The sequence below is a fragment of the Colias philodice genome, chromosome 13, assembly GCF_061535455.1.
Source record: "Colias philodice isolate Cphi_HAF_F1 chromosome 13, ilColPhil1 Martin Lab GWU primary, whole genome shotgun sequence".
Lineage (NCBI taxonomy): Eukaryota > Metazoa > Arthropoda > Insecta > Lepidoptera > Pieridae > Colias > Colias philodice.
In genome coordinates this window covers 1,008,106-1,022,513 of record NC_143098.1, presented here as the reverse complement: position 1 = coordinate 1,022,513, position 14,408 = coordinate 1,008,106, and the positions used below count along the sequence as shown (strand labels likewise).

The 14,408-nt window shown below is 32.3% G+C and overlaps 1 protein-coding gene across 1 annotated transcript; it reads right to left on the bottom strand.

Annotated features, from left to right (window-relative positions):
• Positions 1 to 1,544: 1,544 nt before the first annotated feature.
• On the bottom strand, positions 1,545 to 11,946 carry LOC149483167 (putative inorganic phosphate cotransporter). The gene is made up of 11 exons (XM_089702926.1): positions 11,834 to 11,946; positions 10,747 to 10,880; positions 10,106 to 10,285; positions 8,271 to 8,409; positions 7,746 to 7,960; positions 6,968 to 7,117; positions 6,253 to 6,397; positions 5,344 to 5,465; positions 3,433 to 3,555; positions 2,145 to 2,286; positions 1,545 to 1,650 (listed from the first exon to the last, which is right to left on the bottom strand). The coding sequence occupies exons 1-11, from the start codon at positions 11,895 to 11,897 to the stop codon at positions 1,571 to 1,573; spliced, it is 1,494 nt and encodes a 497-aa protein (XP_089559052.1). The 5' UTR covers positions 11,898 to 11,946; the 3' UTR covers positions 1,545 to 1,570.
• Between the last annotated feature and the right edge of the window lie 2,462 nt (positions 11,947 to 14,408).

Here is a 14,408-nt window from a genome sequence, read left to right as displayed (position 1 = left end):
TTTGAGAACATTTTTAGCACAGGAAATTATCTTCTAAATATTCTGTTATTATACATTTTTGTGCAGTTGATTTATAACTGCTATTTCAATGCGCGTACATCAAACCTCTAAAAGGCCGATTTTACAAAATATAGAATGAGATTTTTGTCCAGTCTGTATCAAAATATATGACCTTTATGATTGTATAAAATGAACTTGAAAATCCTGTAATAGTGTCTGATAGAGCTCACTTTATTTAATAAAAATAGTGTTTAGCTAAAATAGGTTGTTATCAATTTTAAAATTTAAAAGCCAAATTCACAGTAGGCAACACGTAGGTAATAAGTTTCACATAATATAAGTGACTAACATAATATCAATATCTAACGACTAACATAATCCATTAAATAACTGCCCATTACTAAGTTCTTTCAGATGTCATTTTACATCTAAGTTTTGACACAGAATACATAATAGTAGCTAAACGCTACAGAACGGACACTCTCCGCCTCCCGCCAAAATTAAACACTTACCTCACCCCGCACGATCAGTCTAAAAATGGTCCATATTTTTCTACAGGGACGATACACAACGAAGATTGACAACATTAATCAAATTGACTTAAAGTAATTTTATTATTTTGGATTTGTGATTATCGTTTTTCGTAGAAAATGGTTAGATATTGTGCTGTTTACGGATGTATTTCATCAGAAAAACGCGAATTTTTTTTTACGCTAGTCAAAAATGTGCCAACCTTAAAGCGCTAACACACACATTTGCAGTCTCTACAGTGTGACTGTCAAAACGATAATTTTGTATGGAGTGTCCGGGGTGTGGTTTTGTTAAAATTTCTCTCATTTTAACAATAAACAATATTATGAATTGAAACTAATTTCGAAAAACATAAAAATTTTCGGATGTAAAATTGCATAAAGTACCTAACCAAAGTATGTATGTATTTTTTCTTACGTAATTTGTAACTTTATATTATTACTTATAGAGTTAGCAAAAATAATATTTACAAAAATAGCACAAGCACTAATCCTAATAAACACAGTAATTACTTCAACAAAATATACGAACGTTGACCTAAAAGACTTTGCCTAGTGTACCTAAAGGTAGGTATATACATTGACAAATGGTACCCTCATTACGTAGGCTTACACTAAGGCTTCACGCGTAGCCTAGATAATCTATGTATTCACTTAATCTTATGAAAGATTTATCAATATTATTATTCGTTGTAGCCACCATGTTCTATTAAAAAGGTATGTTTTAGGAATGATTTCAAAATGCCTCTTTTTATTTCAACGTGTAATTTTGCTAGTATATTATATTGTTCATTAATTTATAAATGTACTGATCAGAACAAAACATGTATTTTTATATGCTTACGTTGATTAAAATACAGGCATCAAAGTATTCTTTATTACCCATTTTCAGGAAAACTTTTTATTGATATAAAAATATACGCGAGGATCTTGAAACTCTTCCTATCTTGAAGTTATAAATATTAAAGATAATAGTATAGTCGGTAGGTACAATCAATAAAACAAGGATTTTAAATTATTATTTATTTCATGCATTATTGTCACATAGTCGAATCGAGTACATTTTCTGTGTGTTTGTGTCTCACTGTTCCAAGTTCCTCCAACTCTAAATTACTTGTATCTGAAATTAATAAAAAGTTTCGTTAATAGAAATAAAATAAAAAAATAAAATAATAAATAAAATAGCCAATATTGTAAGTAATATTATTGTAGTTAGAAAAATAATAATCAAACCGGTATTGTAGCTCTACATGAACAACGTAGCATATTATTTTATGATTTAGCAGATGAGACTGTAATATAACCATATATAACGATTTTTAAATATGTAGCTAAAAATATTTAAGTTATTTTAAACAAAAATAAAGAATTACAATTACTATTTATTATTTACTCTTAAACTACTCTTTCCTTCAAACTCATTAGATAATATTTTAAATTAAAACTAGCGGTCCGCCCCGGCTTCGCCCGTGGTACATATGAAAAATAGATGTTGGCCGATTCTCAGACTTACCCGATATGCACAGAAAATTTCATGAGAATCGGTCCACCCGTTTCGGAGGAGTATGCAGACTAACATTGTGACACGAGAATTTTATATATAAGAAGATTTACCATTTGTATACCCGAACTTCGTATTCGGCAAGTCATCCCAAATTTGTCGATCGCTGCTTCCAAAAACCATGTAAAAAACGTTAGAAAACACAGAGAAGCTGCTCAAGATGAAAAAGATTAACTTCCAACGACTTTGATCCGTCTGAAAACAGAGAATTTTATTAGTTTGGAGAAAGCACACATTAGCCTAATTATTTTGAAAATATTACTTATTATCCTTCCTGAATAAAGTTGTTTTAGTTTGTAGTATATTTTAATAAAGGACATGGATAAAGATGTTTTATTAGATTTATAAAAGTATTCGGCAGTCACTAGAAAATGTTGACAAAAAAATTAAAAAAAAAAATAAAAAATATAACCTTATTTATTTGTGAGCTAGGATGTTACTGTATATTCAATTATCAACTTAAATTAGACGCGAACCGACACAAAGGCAATAAACAAATTTGCCAAATAAATAGCAAGATTTTATATTATCTAAATATTAACGAAAATTTCCTTTTTTTTTTGAGTGCAGATAAAAAGCAAAAATATTCCGTTATTTTTGAGTGCAGTATAAAAAAAACTTTTTATGTTTCGGTTGTTAAAAAACCATAACAACTTCCTGTATTTAAACACGAATGTACCATTTTTATAATGGAATCCATTCATTTTAGCAACTTTAAATTAACCATAATACTCGAGTTTATTTATATTCCTTGGCTTTCAAACTTGGCTTAAGTAATTTCATAAAACCTTATCTTTTTAAATGAATATACACCAAAAGACTGTACAGCCATAAACTTTCACTGCTTTGAGAAAGTTGTACGTTAATTAAAATTTTTATGGAAAAAAGCATTTTTAGCCCCTTCAAAATTACTTAAGAAAAGTTTCATGGAAAAGTTCCATACGGTAATTAAATGCTCTATAAGTACGTCACGCGTCTCCGTCATAACGTATTTTCTTCCAAAATTTTAACAATTAATTAATTAGGTTTTTTGAGTTTTTAGCTACTTCAATTGGGTTAAAGTTAAAAAAAAATCATACTCATAATGTGTTTTTAGGTTAAGTAGTTACAGACATAAAAAATCAAGCTGCTGATTGATTTTTAAAGTAAGTATAGAAAACACTCGATTACGAGGCGGGATTCGAGGTTTTGGACACGCATTTCGCCTTGCCGGGGCGACGCGGACTTCTGACCTTTCGGCCAGCCAAGATCAGGCAGGGAAATCGAATTGATTATATTCTTTCAGTTTTATGTGTCTAAGTTAAGCTCATTAAATAAATCAATATAAATAGGTAAACTTACTATATCATCTCCAACAATGATTCCCGTGACAAGCGGTACGAGGGCCCCCACCAGACTCGATACCGCGCTCGTCATGACTAGTAATGTACCAGCAAAGTTTTGTGTCATATCTTTTATGCTTTCCTGGAAATAATAATTTTCAGGAAATTTTATAAGGACTATGGAATGTCTGGCAGGTTCTATGATGGCATTTAGGGCCGATTTTTCAATCCATAGTTAAAACTTATCCGCCCATAGCTGTCAAAGATACATTTTTGAAATCGTAGTTTAATACGTTATTCGACGAATAAGTATTAATTAACCAAGGTTTGAAAAATCAGCCCTTAGAATAATAAAAAATAAATTGAATAATAAAAATCTGCGGTATTTTTTAAGTAAATTGAGCATTCAAATATTTGTTTAAGCAATGAATTATCTGCATTTGACGAAGAATAACACTATTATCTGTACAAAAAATAGATTTGATGAAGTAAGTTAAAACATAAGTCAAACTTCATTAGGCGTGTTTAGAGTAAAATTTAAAGGTCGCCTTAAGTATAAATGTACTCTTATTTAATTACTAATTGCTGTTTAATTAATCCTACACAATATATTATCCAAGCTTGCACGTCTAAGATCTCCATTAGCTGAACAAATATCTTCTTTTATTTCTCAGGTAAATAGGTCTTTTATTTCTTACATTTTCACACACACTTTTCACTTTTTATGACGTCTTAAAGCAGTATTACTTCCAGTGTGGGAAAGTGATGGCACTAGTCTATCTATAATAATAGCTCTAATAATTTTCATAATTATTTTTAACTAGCTTTCCGCCCGCGGCTTCGCCCGCGTTTTCAAAGAAAAACCCGTTCCCGTAGGATTTCCGGGATAAAACCTATCCTATGTCCTTTCTCGGGTATCAAAATATCTCTATACCAAATTTCATGCAAATTGGTTCAGTAAGGCGTGATTGAGTAACAGACAGACAGACAGAGTTACTTTCGCATTTATAATATTAGTATAGATTGAAAGCTGGTGCCTGCCATGATGGCCTGTTTAGATGTAGTTTATTTCTGCCAATGTGGAAGCGGTGGTTCCTTGTTAAAAATAACATTCTTAAAAAATATTCATAGAATAGAAAAGAATCGATCACGAAGCGGGATTACAAATATACAGGATGTCCCACTATTGGTATACTAAGCGCGAAGGGACTTGCAGTTTGGCATACACTGATTACGTAAAAAATACTTAAACAACAAAATTACATCAAAAATTTTTTGCTAAATTTTTCCTGAAAATTCATGTTTTCTTCTCTAGCTTCGTGCAGCCGGCATATACCGCATGTACCGCTTCGCAAATATGAGCATTTTGTCTATGAAAATATCGATAGGTCACGTGCTGGTAGCAAAGCTGGGTGGGGTGCTTGTTATGGGTTACTGTATAGAGTTTTAAGAATTCATCTATTTGAAAAAAAACTGCGTCTGGAATTTTATAAGTATTTTTTATGTACTCAGCGTATATAAAACTATAACCTCCTTTGAGCTTTGTATACCAACAGTGGGACAACCTGTATTATATTTCAACTAGATTTCCGCCCGCGGCTTCGCCCGCGTTTTCAAAGGAAAATCCGCATAGTTCCCGTTCCCGTGGGATTTCCGGGATAAAAACTATCCTATGTGTTAATCCAAGTTACCCTCTATATGTGTGCTAAATTTCATTGTAATCGGTTCAGTAGTTTTTACGTGAAAGAGTAACAAACATCCATACATCCTTACAAACTTTCGCCTTTATAATATATATTAGATATTAGATCATGGCATGAAAACTAAAAATCAAATAATTTTGATAATAAATAATTATTTATACTCGAATAAATACTGCTCTAAGGCATCATGGTAACTGATCGGATTTAGTCGGACATGGAAAACTTACAAGGAATCCACAAAATTGAAAGGCTATTAATCCCAGTGTGGCCATAAGGATGACGTCACCGAGGCGATCCCATGGCGAATAAGAAGAGAGGATTATTAACCCCGTAATTGGTCCTAAAGCTCCTGTGGAAGTAAATAATCTTTAGTATACAGGGTGTTTTTTTTAAGCTATTGCATATAGCTTCTATCGCGGGCTTTGAGCGCGGGGACCGAATCCAGAAATTCCGTAACGAAAAAACCTCACGCTCCCCACTCCGACGGGCGCGGAGGTGTGGCTTGAAGGCATAGCATGCAATAGCTTTACCGCGGCAGTCCCCGAGTGCCACACGTCTTTTTATTTGAAAATAACTGATTTTAACAATTTACGATTTCATTTTGATTGTACAAGAAGTTTGGGCAGATGTCTTGTTTCTTTTTTTATTGAATCTATACTAATATTATAAAGCTGAAGAGTTTGTTTGTTTGCTTTAACGCGCTAATCTCAAGAGCTACTGGTCCAATTTGAAAAACGGTTATCGGTGTTAGATATCGCTAAGACCTACGGGAGCGGAGCAATGCGGGTAAAACCGCGCGGCACAGCTTGTATAAAAAAAAAAAAACAAATTTTCCCGTAACCTCTCATTCCAGAAACCCTTGAAATCTTTGAATTTGACACCGAAAAACTTTTATTGAGGCAAGGCGGCTCGTCTGTCTGAACTTTTCATAATAATTATAATCATTATTTAATTTAATTGTAATATAATTATTAGGATCCTGTATTTTATATATTGTGCATAATATTTTCAAAAATATTATGAAACATAATATTTACTGGATTAATTTGGACTTTCAAATATATTTGACAAAAAATATACTGTAATATTTACTTATAGGTATATAAATTAAGAAATTTTCGAAAACCAAAACTCACCGAGACCATTGATAATCTTCCTAAAGTACTTGATATCGAAGAAATGGTCGATAAGGCCGATCCGATAAGCCCAGTCGAAAGTTGGAGCGGTCAAAGTGTACACTAACCATAGTGAAGTGAACGATAGTGCCACTTTGGTGGTCACCTGAAAGTGTTACGATTATAAGATTATACAGTAATAATCTATACTAATATTATGAAGCTGAAGAGTTTGTTTGTTTGTTTGAACGCGCTAATCTCAGAAACTACTGGTCCGATTTGAAAAATTCTTTCGGTGTTAGAAAGCCCATTTATCGAGGAAGTCTGTAGGCTATATTATATCATCACGCTAATACTAACAGGAGCGGAGCAATGCGGGTGAAATCGCGGGGAACAGCTAGTTATAAATAAAAGAATTTAATCTAGCTGTTATTAATGCAATATGGATGTTATGGAGGATGGAGCGGTGGTAAATTCGATTCTACTAATGTTCACCTGCGTCCCTTGCAGGAATGTTATAAAGCTCTAACATAAAGAGGGATAAAAGTTAAATAATACATTTGTAGTAGCTTACGAGTGTCTGCATAAAATGGTCTATATTTTTCAAACTACGGAACCATATTTGATAAATTATTTTTGTTTGCTAAGTGAAAATAAATGTCATTTTAAGTAATTAAATAGAATTACAATATTGACATTATTGAAGTAAATAGGCATTATTAAAGAAAATACTCACTTCTGGCAAAGATTCTTGAAACGTTTTCAAATAAGCTGGCATATCAGCCAGGAAAAATATGAAAATTGCGTTAGTTGAGGCGTGAACGGCAGCAATGGACCAAAACTGACGAGTTCTTATTATTAGTCTCCATGGCTTTTTAGTCTTTTTCTGAAAGTTTATACAATCGTTGTCAATTATGAAGTTTTGAAATGTAATACTAATATTATATTATGCATATTGGGATTTGTGAAGGAAGAATAAAATTTCATGTTATATCATATACCTCAAAAATTATTATGTTCAGATTGTTGAGCTGTAGTTATGTCATATTATTATATCAAGAGTGATGTAAAAAATAACATACTGGTACATAATCATCGTTGTTTTATTACCTAAGTATCTAAATATAAAACAAAAGGAAAACCGCTGACAACTAATTTAGGGAGCCAAAAATTATCATATTTTTTTGGAATATTGTAATATCTGCACAGAATACTTACTTATAGCTAACGCTAATAACGGCGTTACTAACCCAATTTTATATGAGTACTAGTGGTCCGATCCGGCTTCGCCCGTGGTACATATTTCGCAATAAAAGGTAGCCTTTGTCCTTTCTCGGGTATCAAAATATCTCCATACCAAATTTCATGCAAATTGGTTCAGTAGTTTAGGCGTGATTGAGTAACAGACAGACAGACAGACAGAGTTACTTTCGCATTTATAATATTAGTATGGATTGTTTCAACTATGCTCTTAACTTCAAGTATCACAAATAGAAGAATAAAAAAACACTTACTGCACGATAACACCTGATAGCCTCTCTAATAAACTCCCCTTCCGAGTCTCCAACCGCCTTATGCTTTTCCGGGGAACTAGCAGTCAGAAGGCCCCACACAGCCGCCATAGAGAAGGTGATCATCGCCTGCGAGTAGAAGATCAGCTCCCAGCCAAGTCTGGTTTCGAAGAACAGCCCAGATAGGGGAAGGGCTATTATGATACCGAGGAGTAAGCCTGTAAAAGTAAAAATCAGAACTTCATCGGCACGTAAAAAAAATTGACCCTTTTTTAACATTTTTTAATAATGCTCTGCTCCTATTGTTGGTAGCGTAATGTTAGATAGCGTAGATGGCGTAGATCCCTAAGAAGGTTTTAAGCATATTATGATTAGTTTTAAACTACGAGGGCGAAGATATTTTAAGTACTGTACGTAAACGTCCTCTAGTAGAGTAAGTTACAGGAGTACAAAAGCAGTTTTAATTTCATTAATATAAAAATTACTAGTACTTATGTAGGTTAAATGAAGATTCAATTCCTCCCTTACCTCCCTGTACAAGCTGATTGAAAGACCTCCTCTCATGTGGCGGCAACCAATTAGCAATAAGCTTTTGATTGACGGGAGTAACACATGCTTGTGTCATGCCGAGTAAGAACTGAGCATTGCATGTTGCTACCCAACCACCCTGTAAAGAAATATATTAATTGCATTAATTAATTAAATAAATAAATATAAATATAAATAAATAAATATTATAGGACAATTGTATGAATTGTATTGAAAATTTAATAATGTTAATACGTGAAGGAATTAAATATAGTGTATAGCTGTTATTTCAGAACAAACAATAATAATCTATACTTTCTTTCACTCAGTTCTTTCCTCACTCAGTCGCCCTAGACTCCGGCCGTCTGGCCACTCAGCCGGAGTTGTTCACAACACCGCCGCGAGGCGAGATACTTGCCCCCCCAACATCTATACTAATATTATAAAGCTGAAGAGTTTGTTTGTTTTCAGAACGCGTTAATCTCAGGTACTGTTGGTCCGATTTGAAAAATTATTTTGGTGTTAGATAGCCCATTTATCGAGGAAGGCTATATATAGGCTATATAATATATCATCACGCAGAATAACAGGAGCGGAGCGGGTAAAACCATGGGTCACAGCTAGTACCTATTGAATATGACTTAAATATTGATGTAGAGGTGTTATTTCAGAACAAACGAAAATAATTGTTTTAAAATACTATATTTTACTTATATATTTATTTAAAAAATTGGTTGTCTGTAAAGTCGGTTTTCAGTCATGTTTTTTCGTGCGTGCAGCCGGCTCTATCGAATTATAAGACGTTGTCACGTCAAAAATTTCTTCTAGCATAGCATTTAAAATTATAATATTATTGACTTCACATTATTGTAGACGTGATTTATGTAAGAATGTTGTGTAGCAAAATATTTTGTAAGGATATTAATTTCTCAACTTAAAAGAAAATTTAATTTTAATTAACAAATAATAAATACTAAAGAAAATCTTAGCGTTTATCTCTAAAATCCAAGTCAGATTTGAAGGCCTCTTAAAGTTTCCAACAACACGCAAAAATTTAGCAGTTAAAGTACGCTCGAAATAAAATTTCAAGTGCTTACTCGATTCCCGAGGACCGTGAATTTATAAGTGGTAATACAGATGAAGTTGTTTTAAATGTAAAATAACAGATCTGATATCTATACGAATAATGAATACATAAAATCGGGATGTTTGGTTATGTATGAAAAAGCTCTACAAATTTAGGGTTGTACGGGTAGAATAAGAATCACTACGTCATAGTATAAAACAAAGTCGCTTTCTCTGTACCTGCTAAAATGCTTAAATCTTAAAACTACGCAAAGGATTTTGATGCGTTTTTTTAATAGAGTAGAGTGATTCAAGAGGAAGGTTTTAGTATATAATTTATTAGGTTTTAGACGAAGCGGGCTAAGCCACGGGCGGAAAGCTAGTAAATAATAAAATCGTTTTATTAGGTTGACCACATACAGCTCTGCCAATATTTATTTATTTATTTATAGTAATAGTAGTTATCATCAAAACCTTGTTTCGTTTTTTTCTGGAAAGGGTAACAAACTTTCGTTCGCTAATAATATTAGTTTTATGTTCATACTAGATTTCCGCCCGCGGCTTCGCCCGCGTTTTCAAAGGAAAACCCGCATAGTTCCCGTTCCCGTGGGATTTCCGGGATAAAACCTATCTTATGTGTTAATCCAAGTTACCCTCTATATGTGTGCTAAATTTCATTGTAATCGGTTCAGTAGTTTTTACGTGAAAGAGTAACAAACATTCATACAAACTTTCGCCTTTATAATAGTATTAAGATTATAAGTTATAACCTTATTAACAATAGTAGGCATAGCAGCAGATAGCGCTCCATTGATCAACAACACAGACGTCAAAACAAACTTTTCCCCAACTTGAGTCAAGTATTTCTCTGCTGGTATTATCATGAAGGCATATCCGAAGAAATACCAGGATAAGATGGTGCCTTGGATTCTTCGGTTCCAGTGGTGGGTCTAAAAAAGAAATAAATACAATTGAACTAAAATTTGTTAGAAGTGTTAGTTGGCGATTGTACGATAAATTTTCGAGTCTTTATCGTTATTGTAACAGCTACCTACATAGCTTTTTTTATGTATGTATATGTATATTGTTCTTATATTATGAGACCAATACAACAAAATCTATTTTAAAGTTTTTATATTTCGATCTTTATGTTTGTCCGGTTCATTAGGGATAATCGTCACTGCTGAAACGATTTTAATGCAACTCTCACTAAAATATTTACAATTAAACTCAAGTTCATTTAGAACTTTCATTATTCATTAATTTAATTGTTACAAACAACACAAACAATTTCCTAATTATCATTATGTCTGTTTGTCAACAAATTCAGAGCCCTGCGTTCCAGAGTCTACGTTATGGACAACGAAGAATTACGATATCTACATTATCTTGTTTACTATTTTCCACTTACCTCAACATAAGAATTTTCATTTATCTCTGATATAGCATAGATACCAACACTAGTACTGCCTCTCATCATGCCCATTACAACTGATGCGGCGAACATGTACACTATTTGCAAGTGCCGTATGCCAAGTTTGAATTCTGAAAAAATGTGCAGAAATTATATTTTCAAAGTAGTGTCTTTCTTTTTCAAACTCAAACTTAAACATTTATTTATTCAATTAGACTTCTTTAAGAAGCACTTTCGAATCGTCATTACATATTATTTTAACATTTACCACCGATTCGGAATGTAGTATCTATGGAGAAGAACCGGCAAGAAACTCCATAGTTGCTCTTTTATTAGGTGAAAACTTCTTGAGGATGGTTAAATACAAATTAAAGATACAATTCTTTAATTCGCTAAAGCTTCTTTCGTCTCGTTGTTCATTTCATTTTGGTGAAATATCTTGAAGATGGTAAAGACAAAACAAAGATCATTATTTACACAAATTCTTTTTCTGTTTGAAAATAACCCAATAAAAAAATAATAACTTGGTACATCAAATGAAATTAATTATTCAATTAATTAAAACAACTGTTAAAAGTAATTAAACATTTGCAATTTGAAATATAATTGGCATCGGAATGTTTTCTGCTTGGAGAGTTGTTTATGAATGAAGCTCTATAAAGGCACTATAAAGGCCTTATTAACTACTAGCTTTCCGCCCCGGCTTCGCCCGCGTTTTCAAAGAAAAACACGTTCCCGTAGGATTTCCGGGATAAAACCTATCCTATGTCCTTTCTCGGGTATCAAAATATCTCTATACCAAATTTCATGCAAATTGGTTCAGTAGTTAAGGCGTGATTGAGTAACAGACAGACAGAGTTACTTTCGCATTTATAATATTAGTATGGATTATTTCGATCAACATTAATTGATATCGATTCTAGAACACATCGATATTTTCTAACACAAAAATCCTAAGACTAAATGTCTTAGGATTTTTGTGTTTACAAATACATAATAATTTGTTCTATCATTTGCGAAATCTGGTTCATCATAGAAACAATAGTTTTTATTTTCATTCCCATATTTATCATTATTTACTTACTCGTTTTAGTAATAACACCATCATGGCTATCTTCAAACTTATATCTCAAGAAATCTGTATCCATTTCACTTGCTTACAATCAACCATTTTCTTCTAGTAATTCTGTACACTAATCGTAGAATGGAAACAACAATTAAACAAAACCACTATCAATGATACGAGATATTATATACATCATTACATCCTTGCATACATTTGCTTTGTCAACTTTAATTTCATTATTTGCATTACTCGATTCACCGTTAATTTCATCACATTCAGTAATTTCAATCTTATCAGCTATACATAGGGTAGGTTTTTCTGTATCCACGAGAGATAAATCTAATTTTGTCCGGTGTCTGAAGACGTCATGTGGTGGCATTAAATTGAGTTCTACAGAAGGTTTCTCTGTTTATCTGATAATGATCACGCATTGAGATAAAATGTTTGGCGTCTGTAGACTGTTTTTTAAAATACGATCAACATCGTAATACTCTTCATTTATTGGTAGGATTAGTCGTACCTTTTAAAATGAAAAATCACGGAACATAATGCCACTTAATAGTTAAGTATAAGTTATAATTATTCTTCAATAAATAATATATGAAAGTACAAAGGTAAATAAATATAAATGTCCTAAAATATAAGATACAAGATACAAATATTTAAATTAATAATGAATTATCCTTATATTGCTTGTATAAATGATCATAATTAGTACTGTTTTAATGCATTATGTCACATTTATTTCATAAATAATTAAACTAAATAAAAATATTATTTTGATGCTGATTGTACACTATAATAGCACTTAGATAATTCAATACAAATAAAAAATAATAGTTTGGAAAATCCAAAAGTGCACGCCTCATAATTTTTTTTTAATAATTATTTATTATTTTTGTTTATTTAATAACAATTAAACCACATCGAATCAGACCCTGAAAAATGAAAGGGTTCTATTCCTGAGCATACTCAAGCGTAAGAGAAAAAAAAAAGACTCGATTAGTAAAGTATTTCGGTCGCTATCGTGTTAACAAGAAAATCCTCCGCACATACAGACACACGGACGTCCAAGACAGAACTTTTTTAAACTGTTTTTTAACTAGTTTAAATAACAAAAATGACATCAAAAATATTATGAATGTTAAAAATAGTGTTTTTTCTTAATATGTGTGTGTATGTATTATCTTACAAGTGCAATGTATGATACATAAAGACATTTTAGGTTTGAAAAATCAGATGTTTTGCGCGAAGTGACAGTAGTACCCACCTCAACGCTTCGCTTATGAGACGTGCAAAAACACTACCAATATTAAAAAAATGAGAAAGACTGTAAAATAACGTTTAATTAATTAATTTACAATTTTCCTTCATAAAATACTTTAGCTAGGTGAACCATGTTGGAAAACTTTAAATAACCTGCGGTTAGACTGCATTTTCCAGAATAAAGAGAAAGCTATTTTATAATCCGGGATCCATCGGTAATCTTTATTACTTCCTCTGAACCTTATTATGATAAACTAGCGGTCCGCCCCGGCTTCGCCCGCGGTACATATTTACGTTTTCTCTACATAAGAACCATCCTCGTACTTCAAGGAATATAATAAAAAAAGAATTATCGAAATCGGTTCAGCCGTTCTCGAGTTATGCGCTTACCAATACATTTTGCGATTCATTTTTATATATAAGAAGATAACAATAATTTCATGAAATATTTTTCAATAAATATTGTTGTTGGGATAAAAATTGTTGTTTTGATAATTACGTTTTAATATCTCTTCGAAAAAGTAGATGAACCTGGAAGACAGATTACAATAATATTATTCTATCTAACAAAAATGAATCGCCAAATGTAACATAGCGCCATAGGTACTAGAGAAATCTTTTTTTATATTATTCCTTGAAGTACGAGGATGGTTCTTATTTAGAGAAGATGTAAACTTGTACCACTAGGGAAGCCGGGGAGGACCGTTCGATGCTAATATTTGTATCGGGAAAACCACAATCCATACTTTAATATTATAAATGCGAAAGTAACTCTGTCTGCCTGTCTGTTACTCAATCACGCCTAAACTACGGAACCAATTTTCATGAAATTTGTAATGGAGATATTTTGATACCCGAGAAAGGACATAGGCTACTTTTTATCCCGGGAAAATGACGCAATCCCGGAAATCCCACGGGAACGGGAACTATGCGGGTTTTTCTTTGACTTCGCGGGCTAACCCGCGGGCGGAAACCTAGTATTCTATATATTTTATATTCAGTCACAATATTCATAATGTGTTTTCTTTGATCTTATGTAACATAATATTACTTAATACAAGGTATGATTTGGTGTTACTCGAAAATAACACATATCGAAAAACGCGAAATCCAAAAGAATATTTAATAATAATATACCGATAATTAATGAATTACAAACAGAATTACGCCCAGTTATGGTATAAATGAAGCGGTTATCAGAGTCAAACGGAATGATAAATTACGTAATTCGTTTACAGTTAAATAATAATTAATCAAGCAAAATAATGAACAGTTTTAATGATTTCACGGAAGGTATGGCGGGAAATTCCTTGGTAAGTGATGTAAG

What these genes read in the sequence shown, in the direction of transcription:
- LOC149483167 (XM_089702926.1), bottom strand. Translation starts at nt 11,897, where the DNA reads ATGGATACAGATTTCTTGAGATATAAGTTTGAAGATAGCCATGATGGT. An exon ending in TTCAATTTTGTGGATTCCTT is followed by an intron (nt 3,556 to 5,343) that starts GTAAGTTTTCCA and finishes TATTATTTCCAG; the next exon opens with GAAAGCATAAAAGATATGAC. An exon ending in TCATTGTTGGAGATGATATA is followed by an intron (nt 2,287 to 3,432) that starts GTAAGTTTACCT and finishes CTCTGTTTTCAG; the next exon opens with ACGGATCAAAGTCGTTGGAA.